The sequence below is a fragment of the Camellia sinensis genome, chromosome 9 (assembly GCF_055761805.1).
Source record: "Camellia sinensis isolate YWXY chromosome 9, ASM5576180v1, whole genome shotgun sequence".
Taxonomy (NCBI): Eukaryota; Viridiplantae; Streptophyta; class Magnoliopsida; order Ericales; family Theaceae; genus Camellia; species Camellia sinensis.
In genome coordinates, this window is record NC_138969.1 from 159,622,851 (window position 1) to 159,637,888 (window position 15,038).

The window sequence follows — 15,038 nt, forward strand, 5'->3', positions numbered from 1 at the left end:
TCATATAAAATTATTTTAAAAAATATATTGTAACGATTAAAAAACAATTGTTAGAGTTGCTCTTAAATGTTTTTGCTCTCTCTCACATTTGATAAATGAAATTAGCCCTAGAAACAAAAAGTAGGAAAGAGAAATCAAACTCCCCCTCTGAAAGTTTAAAATTGAAAGATTATACATAAAATATGTTAAGAAATTCTATAATATGAGACCCATTTTAAGATTTATATTATATGTCTTAAGTTATGACATTTGTGGTATTTGGCTATGACTAATTCTGGTGTTAGTCATGAGTTGGTTATTACTCATTCTAATGCTAGTTATGACTCGATGTGATGTTGGTTATAACTAATTGTGATTTATTTTGTTATGATCGAAAATGTCTTTATTTATATCTTATGTAGTGTTTAGTTTTGATTATTTATTTTTTATTTTTTTCAGTTATGACTGAAAATGATTTAGCTGTGTCATAAATATTCTAGAATGATCCTTTTTGGTACAATTTCTTATAAGTTGAAAGTGGATAATTAAAATAAAAAGTTGAACATAATCCTTCTCCTAGTTTAATTAAATTATTTTTGAATCATAAGTTATAAACAAAAGTTATATCAAATTTTCTTATCTAAATTTTTAAAATAAAAAATATATAAATAATCCCATAAGTTGCACCGAATAAATCTAGGTCAAACCACGTCCTTAGTCTTTCTCAAAATCGGGTTTGAACCACTAGAGATCCTTTTCAATCCCCCTTCTCTCTCCTCCCCGATCAAACTTGTTTGGTTTTCAAACTAAAAGTGTTTTTGAATTTTATATTCTAGTATTTCTTTTAAAAAAATAGATGTATCTAATCAAAATGCATTTAAAAGATAAAATATTTATGAAAAATAAGAAAAATTCACCGAAGACAAGAAAAAGTAATGAAAATGACACATTTGTGTATTTTTTAATGATTTTCCCTCTAAATTTCTTCATAAATATTTAATTTTTAGGTTATATCAAAATTAAGTGCATCTAAATATCAAAAAAAAAAAAAACTAAAAAAAGGAGATATTATCAATCTGTGTAGTGCCAAAAAAATAATTATAAATCAATGGAAAACTTTATCAACATTTTTTTTGGGTAAGTAAGTCATAAAATAAAGACAATGAAATTATACAAGTTTACAAGGGGCATACCCCAGGCACGCCCAACAACAAAGAAAAAAAAACAAAACCAACTTAAACTACTACTGCACCCCTAAAAGGGGTACACACCAGAACAACAGAAAACACAATAACCCAACTCTGTCCATATATCCTATTTGTCCCCAAGTAACTCCTACCATCAGAGATAATAGATGGAAACTTGAGGTGAATATATATGCAAAGATACAAAGACACCACAAAGCTAAAAAACAACACAGACACAAACACAGAACAACAAAACAACCCTCAAGCCGAATCAAAGATGATAACTAACCCCACATGCCCCCAGTCTCTGCTGCAAATAAACACATGGAATCCAATAAACATTCCACTCCTCACAGCCGTGACATCCAAGCCACTTAACTAAAGCCGTGACGGAAGAAAAAATCTACCCCATGAGGAATCCCAACAAAGTCACATGAAGCTAGCACGATCAAAAACCATAAGCCACGTACTAGGGAGTTGTAGTGAAGAATCAATAGCCCCACAGCAACAAACCAATATATAGCCAACAAAATCATGAGATTAATCATTACATCCCCCAGTCCTTTCCTTGGTAGATCACAAGCCTCAAACCCCATGGTAGTATGCCATCCACTCCATGTCAGGCGTGGCAATATGATCAATTAGGATGGGTCATATGAAGACAAGAAGCGACCAGAAAATCGGTAGCTATCCTCTCGCTCATCTCTCAGTCTCGAACTCGGCTAGTAAATGAACCACTATTCCCCATAGCAGTGACTCCCCAATCACTCTTGGCAGAGATGGCTTAAAACCATCCTCATATCGAGTCACATGAAAATCACATGATCAAACATCATAAAATAATCAATTATAAATGATCCGTTGCAGAGAAACTAAACAAAGAGAATTATCCAAAATGAGCCCCAAAATTTGTAGTGGGCAAAAAACCCCATATAAATCTCATATGGGCCCACAAAAAATAGGCCACATTTTATCAAGCCCAATGCTCATGGGCCCAAAGGCAACAACTGTGCAAACACCTAGTCACGAACCAAATAGCCGTGGGCCCAAAATTAATTACCACGACAGCCCAGCAAAATTCAAAACAGCAAACAATGGGCCCAAAAAAAATACAACCAAATCACGTACTTGGGCCCACCAAACCATAATCACGTATAAAAGCAGCCCAAGTGAACCCACCTAACTGCCACAAAATTAGCCCACAAAATAGCCTACCCAAGCGGGCCCACAACACCATACTGGGGCCACATCTTCAGTAAAAACAGCCCACGTAAAAATAGATTCACTGCCCAATAACAAAACCCACATATGCTTCAGCGAAGGTGGGATAAAAGAAATTCAAAATAAAGAACACCAACACCCTAACCATAGCAAATCAGCTCATTGACTGAGGCACACACCCACGTGGTTAGGCGATAGCCCCTAAAGCAGTTACATTCCCAATAAACAAGCTGTATACAACTGGCCACATCTGTAACCACGTCATAGCAGTTGTAGAAAACCCATGTGAATGAGTTCGGATCCTCTCCTTGAGAAAGGTCTTCCATTCTCTGCTTGCAACAGTTTAGATGAGTCGTTGGTCATTCAACGGTTGAAATTATAAAAAAAAAAAAAAAAAAAAATCAAAAATGAAATGTTTTCGATTTCCCGCCCAAACAAAACAACAACATAGCTCAAAGATTCACTCTCACTCTCACACAGCACTCTCACCGGCGAACCCATCCTCACCGATGGCGAACTCCTCAGAACCTAAGATGCCTTCTGCCGCCAAAGCTTTCGACTAATGCTCTTTACAAATTACAGTCGACACCAAGGTCAGAAATCGAATACGAGTTTTCATTTTGAGTTTGAAATTGTTTCCATTTGATCGCTTTTCATAACCCACAAACAAATCACTAAACCCCAAGAAAAATCCTGAATTCATTCTCTGAACAATCGCATGAAAATTGGAATTATGTGAATATTGAGCTGTCTTTGTAATCAATATTATCAAGAATTTATTGTTTGGCTTATAAAGATTTGTTTTTGGGTTCTGGAATTTGGATTTCACAAGAACTGGGAAGTGGGTATTTGGTCACTAGTCAATTCCCTTTTCTATCTGATGAATAAGCAACTGGTGCTTGCTGGAATTCATTGTTGCCATGTGTTGCCATATGATTTTCTGTTCTGATTGTCTGCATGAAGTTAAGTTGATCTGGGTTGGATGATTATTGTTACATTTATATATTGGCTAAATAAGTCACTGTGGTTTGGTGGACTGTGATTTTTTTGCTGCTGGAACGGGGTTGTATGTTGTTTGTTTCCTCTAAGATGTTCCTTTTACAAATTTATGTAGTTGGTGTGTTTTACCTCTTTTGTTGCTCATCTGATTGTTATTGTGATGTTTTGTTAAAAGGCTCGTAAATTATCTCAGTTTTGCCATAACAGGGTAATGTTATGGGCCTTATCACAGTATGTCTCCTGGTTTTTGTAGACATGGCAGTCTCATGGGTCATGTAATTATTAACTGGTGTCTAGATATGTTATATTGAATCTCATGAATAATTGAATGAAGCAATATCTATCTATATTAATTTAATCTGGTTTTTAATAATTCAATTTCCTTAATTCCAGTAATTTTCCTTCTATGACATATGGTCCTATCTATAAACCAGATAAATTTTATCTATAAACCAATTTCAATTCATTTTCATAGCACTACAACCTAAGCAACCCTGCAATCTTATTAAGAAGCTCAACTATCATTAACTTAAGATTTTATTTATATGGGTTTTCAGTTGCATTTTGATATGGATATGGAACCTGAGAATGACTGTGATTGGAAGCCAAAACATGGAATGATATTTGATTCTGAGCAATGTACGTATGATTTTTATAATACATATGGAGGAAGAATGGGGTTTAGCATAAGAAGGGATTATTGTAAGAAGGACAAGTTCACTAATCAACTTATTCATAGACTTTTGGTTTGCAACAAGGAGGGATTTCGAAAGGTTGACAAGCGAGACCCATTGTCAAAAAACTCTAGAGCTGAAACTAGGACTGGTTGTGAGGCTCGACTTTATATTAAATTACATGAGGGTACTGGAAAATATGTTGTGACTGATTTCAAAGAAAAACACAATCATGATCTTGTATCACCCGAGTGTGCCCACATGTTGCCGTCACAAAGAAAGATATTAACTACCCAAGCAATTCAGTTAGATTTAGCGGCACAATCTGGTCTTCGTTTAGGCCAGTTTTTTGAACTCATGGGTAGGGAAGCTGGTGGAAGGCAATGTCTTGGTTTTACGAAATTTGATTCTAAAAATTATTTGAGAACCAAAATACAACAAAGTTTAGCATATGGGGAAGTAGGTAATGTGTTGCAATACTTTAAAGAAAAATCTTTGCAGAATCCTTCATTCTTCTATGCTGTTCAATTAGATAATGAGGAGCAAATTACCAATACGTTTTGGGCCGATGCACAAATGATCATGGATTATGCCCAATTTGGTGATGTTGTCACATTTGATACACTTACAAGTTAAACAAAGAACATAGACCCTTCGCATCTTTTGTGGGATTCAACCATCATAGGGAAACAGTTATATTTGGTGTAGCATTGTTGTATGATGAGACCGCCGAATCGTTTGTATGGTTGTTTGAAAATTTTCTAGAGGCTATGTCAAGAAAGGCACCTAAAACTTTGTTCACCGATCAAGATGCTGCAATGGCTAAAGCCATACCCATCGTTATGCCTGACACAAGTCACCGATTGTGTACTTGGCATTTGATGCAAAATGCATTAAAACATGTTAACTGTTTGTTCCAAGATAAGGAGGTGAAGGGTGTACTAAATAAATTCTTCTTTCACATTGAAGATGCAAATCAATGGAAGTTAGAGTGGACGGAAATGCTTGATAAATATGATGCGCATGAAAACCATTGGTTGAAATTGACTTTTGCGGTGAAAGAAAAATGGGGTTGGCCTTACGTTAGATCAACATGGGCTACGGGAATGAGTACCACGCAACTTAGTGAATCTTTTAATGCTTTTTTGAAGGATTACATTCGTTCTGATTTTAACTTAAATGAATTTTTCATGCATTTCGAAAGAGTACTTTATGAGAAGCGATACAAGGAGTTAGAAACAAGATATGCTTTGTGCCAAAGGTTGCTAAAGGTGAAAGCAACAATAAGAATGTTAATTCAAATGGGTAATGTCTACACAAAAAATATCTTTGAGGAATTCCAAAATGAGTACTTTCAATCCATTGAATCGGACATAGAAACAATTGAATATGGGGAGGCTAGTACCATTTACACAGTTGTTGATGTTGGTAACAAATATGCAAGGAAAGTGAAGATGGAGAGGGATGGCTCTTTGGGTTGTAATTGTACAAAGTTTGAAAGGGAAGGAATCTTGTGTTGTCACTCATTGAAGGTTATTAGAGACATATTGAAGATGAAAGAGGTTCCTCCACAATATATTCTAAAGAGGTGGACCAAACAAGCAAGAGCCGAAACTGTGAAGGACATTACAGGGAATGACATTCAAGTAGATGTGAAATTCCAACAAGCCTCGCGGTATAAGACATTGATGACCGCATTTAGAGCACTAGCAAGTAGAGCTGTCGAAACCGAAGAAACTTATGATTTTTGTATTGCACAGCTTGCTACATTAGGTGCAAATGTTGAAGGCAAGTTAAGTGCTCATTTTGGTGTTGGAAATGAAGTAGGTAATGATGATGACAACCAAAGCTTTAAAGTGGATTGCGAAGACGTGAATCATGTTGTGCAACCAAAAGGATTGAAGAAAAATGTGGCAACTGTAGACACCCCATTTTTGACCGCCTTTAAGACTTGGGCACTACTGATGGTTTACTTGGTGGAGAAAGATGTGTAGGGAAAAGGTTCAGTTTCTTCGGCAATGAGAGAGTCAAATCTCAACTTCATACCCGTTTTTTGGACCAAGACAATCTTGATCAAAAGATTTTAGACTTGAAACCCTCTCTTTCAAAATGTTTTGAAAATAAAGTTCTAGGATGTTCCGACGCTCGCATTTTGTTAAATGTCGCGCTTTTCGATAAACCGAGCAAGGACAAAGTGGAAATGAATGAAAGAGAGATGAAATCTTTGAAAAATCTTTCAAAACACCTTGTTTAGGGATTTGGAGTTGAAGAAAAGAAGAGTGGAGAGAAAAAACCTAGTTGAGGAAGAGGATGGGCATGAAACGCTAAGAGAGAGTCGAGCGGTCCTCGCTAAATCAGGCTTATCTGTCTATACACTTGGATTTAAGCTATGAAGCCACCACTGTTGGAAAGGAGACTTCCGGGGCTTCATTTTGCACTCAAGAATCTCCTAAAGCCAAGTTCGGATGGGGGAGATATGGTTGGTTGAAGTAGGGCATCAATCCGGTTGGACCGAATCTGCGCGGCTTCACCAAAACAGGCATAACTTTTTGCACAGATGGAATTTTAATGCAAGGTTTGCACCATTGGAAAGCTAACTTCTGGGGCTTCATCCTAGGGGGTGGCGGACCACCTTGACCCTTTTGACCTGGTCGGCTAGCTCCCATCCTGTTTGTCTCAGTGAGTGTGTTCCAGCTGTGCCAGCTGGGAGGCATTTGCTGCATCCTCCATATGGAGGATCTTGGCCCTTGGTTTGAAGCTTCTTTGAGAAGCTTTAGACCTTTTGTTCTATAAGAGAAACCATATCCCTCACTTGAAAGGGTTCAGAAAATTGCTAGGGCTAAACAATATATCTCTCTTTATATCTCTCTCTTTTGAGCTCTAAATTGCTTGGTTCTTGGCTCCTTTGCACCACCTCTCATAGCCTAACGCTTCCATCATCAACCTAAGGTCCTTGGAGGGTATTTTCAGAGGTTTAAGGTTGAGTTTTTGGGTCCAGAGGCTGCTGGTTTCTGCTGGTCTTCAAGGGTAACTATTTTTTCCCTTTTTGAGCATTATTTTGATCCATCTTTTAGCTATACTTGCAAGCATTTTCGATCTTTGACATAAACTGAAAAGAGTCTTATTTTGAGTCCCTCTTGAAGTTTGTTTAAGGACATTTTTCTGTTAGAGGTCATCTACCCCCTTGTATGCTCCATCCCTCTTTTAAGACTTATTTTACTTCATATCTTAGCCTTACTTGCAAGCATTTTCGAGCCTTGACATAAACTGAAAAAAGTCTTATTTTGAGCTCCTCTTGAAGATTGTTTAAGGTCATTTTTCTATTGGGGGTCATTTACCCCCTTGCATGCTTGTTTGCATCTTATTTTGAGCCTTACATCTAGACCTTGGTTTTGTGCTTTGTTTGGCCTTCTAGCCACTAAAATCCAGTGGATTTTCAGTGGCTAGCATACTATTTTGAGAGCCAAAATCAGAGGGGGGTGACCCCCTCTCTCCTTACCTTGTTTGTTGGCCCTTTTAGCCTTACAAAGGAGCTCCACTTTGCATGTTTTGAAGCCATGTTTCAGGTCCTATTTGGTGAGTATTAAGGTCTACATGAACTCTATCTGGAGCCCATTTTTCCATATAAAGTGTCTATTATGCATGTGTAGAGTAATTCTATTCAAGACCTTTCAAAGGGGCTTTCACTTGCATGCTTCCTAGACTAATTTCAGGACATTTTTAGTGAGTTTTAGGGTCCTCATAACCTCTGTCCAGAAGTGGTTTTTTCATTTTGTATGTCTATCTTATATGTGTGGAACATCCCCTTGCATGGCCTTCTAAAGGAGCACATCATTCTTGCATGCATTGACTGAGTTTCAGTGGATTTTTGGGCATTATTTGGCATGGCATACTTCTATTTTTGGCTGGTTTGGTGAGCTCTCATGTGCTTCATATAGCTGTAGTGCAAATCATGGTTCACTAGCTTACTTTGCATGCTTTGTTGACCCTTGATTCTAGCACATTCTGGCCATGCCTTAAACTGATTTTGTGCATATTTTGGACTGCCCTAGCTCTGTTTTTGGGTCTCTTGGTCGAATGGTGTTTGTTTTGCATGTTTGTGGTTCAATACACTTGCTTAGCTTTGAGTTTTGAGGTCCATTACATGTATATGCTGAGGCATTTTCTTGTTTTGGGGCCATTATATGTCATATTTCAGAGCTTGTTTGAATGCCATATTTTCATGTTTTATACTCTTTAAATGCGTTTGAGAGTCGGGCTTATATGCCTCATTTACTAACCATTGAATGAGTTCCATTTTGCTGCATTCCGTGCCATCATTTTAGGCCATTTCCCTACTGTTTCAGACCTGCCTAGGGTCTATTTGGGGTTGATTTTGCCATTAGTGCATTGTTTTGGGTACCTCTAGAGTAACGCACTTCACTAGTTTCGGTACCTGAGCCCCCTAGCTTGCATTGTGTGCCATGTTTGCATGTTTCGGGACCATTTTATATCATGTTTCAAACCTGGAATTTGTGTGTTTGTATGCCATATTGCATCATTTTCCATGCTTTGGTAGAATGGCATTTGATGTCTTAGAATCGATCCCTTGCATCGTGCATGTTTGCATGTGTTTCGGTTGTCTCATTTCCATCATATGGCCACTGATGTGAGTGTGGCTGAGGTCCACTCATGTTGGTGTAAGTCCATCGTACATCGTGTATGCCATTTTAGTCCATAGCATTGCGTATGCTAGGTTGCATGTTAGAGCATTGTGTATGCCATGTTACATCACGTCCATCGTGTATGCCATTTTAGTCCATAGCATTGCGTATGCTAGGTTACATGTTAATCGCATTGTGTATGCCATCTCATTCTCATTTGCATTGTGTTTGGGATAGGAGTTAGCCCGAGCACAGGAAACGAGGGACGTTTCGTACTCCAAGTGACGAAACGTGTCTCAATTCCCGGTCGCCGACGCTCCGGATTAACCATGATGGAATCTAGGCCTTGTTGTGTTTATATGTGCATTCATTTCACATCGAGTCGTGCAATTCGACTCCTCAGCCATCGTGCATCGAGATGCGTGATTGGTGGCACGAGGATCGAGGTATGCATACATATGTGAAAATACTTTGCCATGCCTCTTTCTTGCTCTCTATTGCAGCAAATCAGAAATCAGTAACTTTCTAAAGCCTTGCACAGCATTCCGGGATTAATTGCAAACAGAGGCGAATCGGGGCATCGCAATGGATTTCTGCGCAAGGCAACTCGAGCATGCATCTTTCATCATTCGGAACAGAGCTGAGGCCGTCCATGAATTTGCATGCTAGCTTATTTGCTTTCCTAGTTAATTTGTTAATTAATTAGAGTTTTGTAATATTTAATCGTTCATTCGGACTGTAATTATTTATTCGGACTGTATTATTTATTCGGACCCTTCGAGCGAGGGCAATGTTGTAATAAGTGTGCGTGAGTGTGATGTATGTCTTCCAACCCACTTCTTTCTCCCTTTTATTTACCAGCTTATGATGGTTAGATTAGGGCATGTTTTAATTAGCATACTTATGCTTGCATGTTTGCATCTATTCATATGTCTTGCATGCACCGGGCTCGGCGCATCATACTAACTGCATCGTATTTTAATTCCAAGTTGAATACGTGTTAGTTGTAGCATCTCATATGCCATTCTTAGAATAGCCGAGCCTATTATAATTGCATTTTTTTGCATGTGTTGCATTAGGCATCTCAGCATAGTTAGGATCCATGCATGCTTTCTAATTAGCTTTTTTCTTTGGCTTGGAGTACTCGGTAAGTATTTATGCTTCAGCATCCTTGCATGTGTGTGAGTGACTGCCATGATAGCATGCTTACCATGAGGCTAATTACTTATGTGATATATCTGCCTGAGTGCCTGTGGGTGAATATTGGATTATCTAAATTGGAATAATGCATTGACCGTGAGTTTTAAGCCCACTAGATAGTGGCAAAACCATATTTTCTAAGCCCACCCGAGGGTGGCAAAACCTGCATTTTAGCCTACTTGCGAGTAGCAAACTATTTTCAAAACAAACATGAGATGTTTTGTTCCAATTCAGGCGATCTGGTCTATATTTGTATGCTGTGTGCATCACATAGTAAATCTAGGCTAATAATCGGAATAAGAGCACATAATATTTTCAAAACTCAATATCATGGTTAGTAGATGCCGATCTTTGATCGGGCGAGCGGGGGTGCTCACGAAGTGACCTTCCCCAATCGTACCCAAGTTCCCGAGCCGAGACAACTTTGGTGATGACGGACACGTGGCCTTAGGCAACGAGTCAGGGTTTCTTAAATTTTCTAAAATAAAATATTTAGGTGGCGACTCTGTATCTGGCAAAACAGTCCATGTTTGGCACTTCTTTCAAAAAAATCTGTTTTAAAAAACGATTTGCCGGATTTGGACTCTTTGATGATTCATCGGTCTTGCATTGCACTCTGCGAGATTAGATACAGGACCGTGACATTTGAGTTCGAACTGTAGTGAGCCCAAATGAACAAAACGGGGGATTTCCCTCCCGGGACGTTCGGGGACGTCTACAGCAACTAGTAAGGGCAAAAGGAGGGTAAAAGGTGGATTCGAAGCGGCGTTGGTAACGAACTCCAAAAAAAAATCCCATGCTAACAGCTTGGCTTCGTCACAATCTATTGCAAGTCCAACAGTTGCACCTTCTCCATTGTCTGTTGGAGGAGATATCTATGTTCGTCAACATGTTCCTCCTCTTCAACCTCTTCCTCCCCTTCATCCTCTTCCTCCATCTTTGCCCATGGGTGGTAATTTTATTCCTCCGCCATTGATGTATCCCATATATCATGTAAGTCTTACTTTAACATTGTATTTTTTTTATGGATATAATATGTGACTCAAACCATGATTGCGACGCCTAATAGATGACATTGTTGTAGGCGAACAATTTGTGGGACATGTATGTAGTGCCAAATTATTTGCCAAATTCAATGTCTTACCTGTATTCTGGTGAATCAACATTCCAGTCACTACTTCAAGGTTCATGTGGATCAACATTCCAGTCACTACTTCTCAAACAGCCTGTACCATTCATCTCAAACATCTCAAATATCCCAAGTTCCCAAATCCCATTCATGAATAGCTTCTAAATTCAAACATCTCAAACAACCTATACCATTCATCTCAAACATCTCAAAGATCCCAAGTTCCCAAATTCCATATATTCATCAAAGCCAAAAACATTAAATCCATAAATCCATAATAACATTAAATCCATAAATCCATAATAACATTAACTCCATAATAACATTGCATCATAATGTACAAAAGTATAGAAAATACAATCAAATACACTATCGCCTTCAAAATATTTTCCACCATTCGAAGCCTTCGACCATAGTCATCATGTTCATTTTCCACGTCATACAGCCTCCTCCTCAGCTCGTTAAAGTCTTCTACTATAACACCATCAGAAGCTCTAGTGTTGGAACGGATTGTGGACGTAACATCTTCATCATCTTCAGCCACAAACTTGAAGTAATTGCAATTGGGAGTTTCAGTCTACAATGCATGACAATTAGTTAGTCGAATAACACAAATTAAATTGTCACTACTTACATATTTAATATTTCCAATAGGTACACTTACATATTTTGATGGGCAAACAAAGAACAAACGCCCTGTATTTCCATTCTCATTGGTTCTTACAATATGTATGGCAGCTATTCTTCCACAATTGCACATTCTCGGTTTTAATCTGATGTTGCTAGTGTCAGTAGAAGAAGAAGGCATTTCTAAATCTATATACACAATACAATACAATACTATCTTTTGAGATTCGAACTCCATAATTTCTTTATATAGAAGTGATGTCTTTCCTATGGGAACTACTTAATGAATTCCCATTCAATCAATTTTTAATCAATTAATGTATATATTCTAACTAATATCATTATAATATACTCACTACACGTAACTTGTGTAATAAATTAGGAATAGTCTATGTACTCATAAAGTTTTTCAAAAAAGAAAAATTATCCAGAATGAAAAGGGTGGGTTAACATTCAAATGGTGTATTGTCAAATCTATATGTCGACTAAATTTCAATTTTAAAGTGAAATTATGAATATATAGTATTAATGTATAAATTATGGTTTATGTCAGTCGGCAGGTCTGTGCAATGCATACTTGGCAGAAGCAGAGATATCAAAGAGTTGAAGTAGACAAACACTTGAGGAATACATGAGCATTGCTTGGATCTCAGTAGCTTGTTCTGTTGTATTGATCCATATATTCATATATTCATGCTAGCATATATTCATATATTCATTCTAGCATGTATTGATCCATATATTCATATATTCATTGTTCTCAGATGCGTTGGTCAACAAAGGTATACATATATTCATTCTAGTATATCAATACATTACATTGTTGAGTCAACTTCATAATTTGATTCTTAGATTAATTTAGAAGTAATTAATTTAAGTCTTGAGGGATTCATCCTTTATCTCACATCTTTATCTCATTTTGTGAAATTTTAATTTAAGGATTGATCATAAGGAATGGGGATCAAGATCAGATCATTATTTCTTCTCACAATCAAACCAAGGTCCTCTTCCATGTCTAGTTCTTCATACTTCTTTCTATTAGGGAGTTTCCAACCGAAATGATACAACAATTGTGCTAAAAATTTAGGAATCGCAAATGATATCACAGGAATCGCAAATTACAGCATTGTAGAAAATTAGGGCTAAAAAAGCCCTAATTTGTAAGCCCTAAATTTAGCTCTAAAAAAGCCCTAATTTTTAAGCCCTAAAAAAGCCCTAATTTTTTGAAAATTAGGGCTAAATAAGCCCTAAATTTTTTCAGACGATTCAAAATCCCAAAACAAAGCCCTAATTTTCAAATTCCAAATCAATAAGCCCTAATTGTTTTCAGAAATTCCAACACTAAAAGCTCTACATTTTTTCAGACTCCTAACTTCTTCATTTCTTTGTTCGAAGACCAACCCAGTTCGTGAAGAAGAGATCTTTGCTGAACCGATGGTGGTCGTCGCGGTGGAGTTCACGAAGCGTAGAGGCTGGAGCGGTGGAGTTCGCCGTCGGTGAGGATGGGTTCGCCGGTAAGGATGAGGATGGGTTCGGCAGAGGAGAGTGTTGTGTGAGAGTGAGAGTGAGAGTGAATCCCTTCTGAGCTGTGTTGTTGTTTTGTTTGGGCGGGATCTGAAAAAAAATCATTTTTGATTTTTTTTTTTTTATAATCTCAGTCGTTGGATGACCAATGGCTCATCTGAGCCGTTGCAAGCAGGGGATGGACGAGGATCCTCAAGGAGAGGATCTGAACTCCATGTGAATGACCAACCTACGTCATAGATACACCTTGCACGGAAAATCAGTGCACGCAAAGCCTACGAGCGTGAAACCACGCACAACCAACCAAAAACCATACGCAAAGAGAGAGTGAAACACACACCAAGCTTCGCCCACTTCCATTGTCAACATTTCTCTATAACGACGGCGAGCAACACAACCCAGAACTCAGCACTCGGAATTAAATGGTCCATCGTTACCATAGCAACTACACCGTCACACATCCGAAGCTCCTTGACCATGGCAAAGAAACGCCATTGTCAAAAATCTCACGAACAGGATGCAAATGATAAACCCAGCACCGCCGGCCAACACATGCCATGCCAAACAATGGAACCACTGACCACAAAACACGATGACACAACCCAAAACAAGAGCACTCTGGGAAATACCCATCAATCGAAAAAATGAACCAAGGCAGCCAACCCGCAGAACCCCACCGGAAGACCCACCAAGCATCCAAAGTTATTGAACCTGAGTTTACTGAACAAAACGGCCATAGCGCCACCCACAACCGAAGCTCATCAACCCAGATTTCACGCCCATTTACATAAACCTTCTCTCTCTAGAACTAGGGAGAGAGGTTCCAACCTCAGAAGCACTGCCGAAATAAACCAAATAGCACACCATGAAACAGAGCCATAATCCAGTGCACAAACCGGTCGGACCACCACTGCCAATCTGCAAGACCAACAATGACACCATTACATGCGATTCTTTCTCTCCTACGAAGCTACAGTTCGTTCTCAGAGAAGCAGAGAATCATGAACCCAACACTTGGACACTGAACCATGAACCCAGCACATGGACATTGGTCACCCGAGCATAACACACAAACCTCGAGTCTGATAACCCAGGAGTGAACCACCAAGAAACCCAAACCAGCCATGACATAGCCGGACTGAATCAACAAAAAACCATAAAATCCCCATTTTTGACCCAAAGATGAAGAAACACACCACTCAACCTCTCTGCCGAAGCTTTACAGCCTAGAAAACATACTCACTCACACTCAGAGTAATGGCTTGGAGTCTCTGGAGATATTTGAGGAATTAAACTTAAAAAAGTGAATCTATCATAATAACTCAAAAATACTTAAATTCAACTGGCACTCTTGTATAAGTGTAGTTTTCTTCACATCAAAGTTGATAATTAAAAAGTAAAATTTCTCTCATAGTTTCTAAATAATATTGTTTTTTTTTTTTTTTTTTTGGTAATTGTTTAAGCTATTTTTGCTTTAGAAAACACTTCCATATAAATTTCTTTAGAAAAAAAGTATTATTGGCTAAAATAAACTGTCCCAGACAGGGCGAAACTTAAGGTTAGCGGAAAAAGCTAACTAAAAAATGTTGTGGCTAACCTCTTTCAACCCAGACGACTTGAATCTTTGATTGAACAATGGTTGATCATGAATTTCAATTTTAAAAAAAGGGGAAGGGTCAATATCCTCCGACGATTCTTTTCTCCGCGAATCACTCCTTCCCAACCAGATAACCAGCCCGCCCAATCGATCTTGTACGATCAGCTAATTCAAAGGGACTAATCTGGTCCAAAGTTGTTGGAACCAATCGTTTGTTTTATCAAACAAAAAGACTGGCACAAAATCACCACCAGAAGG

At 38.2% G+C, this 15,038-nt stretch overlaps 2 protein-coding genes across 2 annotated transcripts; both read left to right on the top strand.

Annotated features, from left to right (window-relative positions):
- Positions 1-3,931: 3,931 nt before the first annotated feature.
- On the top strand, positions 3,932-4,696 carry LOC145799855 (protein FAR1-RELATED SEQUENCE 5-like). Its single transcript, XM_082889487.1, has one exon. It carries the CDS (start codon positions 3,932-3,934, stop codon positions 4,694-4,696), a length of 765 nt encoding a protein of 254 aa, XP_082745613.1.
- Positions 4,697-4,830: 134 nt separating this feature from the next.
- Positions 4,831-11,197, top strand: LOC114323527 (protein FAR1-RELATED SEQUENCE 5-like). The gene is made up of 3 exons (XM_082889488.1): positions 4,831-5,887; positions 10,745-10,896; positions 11,075-11,197. The coding sequence occupies exons 1-3, from the start codon at positions 4,831-4,833 to the stop codon at positions 11,195-11,197; spliced, it is 1,332 nt and encodes a 443-aa protein (XP_082745614.1).
- Positions 11,198-15,038: the final 3,841 nt, after the last annotated feature.

Bases quoted from the DNA above. Each gene is read 5' to 3' on its own strand.
- LOC145799855 (XM_082889487.1), top strand. From the start codon at position 3,932: ATGGGTTTTCAGTTGCATTTTGATATGGATATGGAACCTGAGAATGAC.
- LOC114323527 (XM_082889488.1), top strand. From the start codon at position 4,831: ATGTCAAGAAAGGCACCTAAAACTTTGTTCACCGATCAAGATGCTGCA. The intron at 5,888-10,744 runs GTAATGATGATG...CAAGTCCAACAG, and splicing joins TGGTGTTGGAAATGAAGTAG to TTGCACCTTCTCCATTGTCT. The intron at 10,897-11,074 runs GTAAGTCTTACT...TCAACATTCCAG, and splicing joins TGATGTATCCCATATATCAT to TCACTACTTCAAGGTTCATG.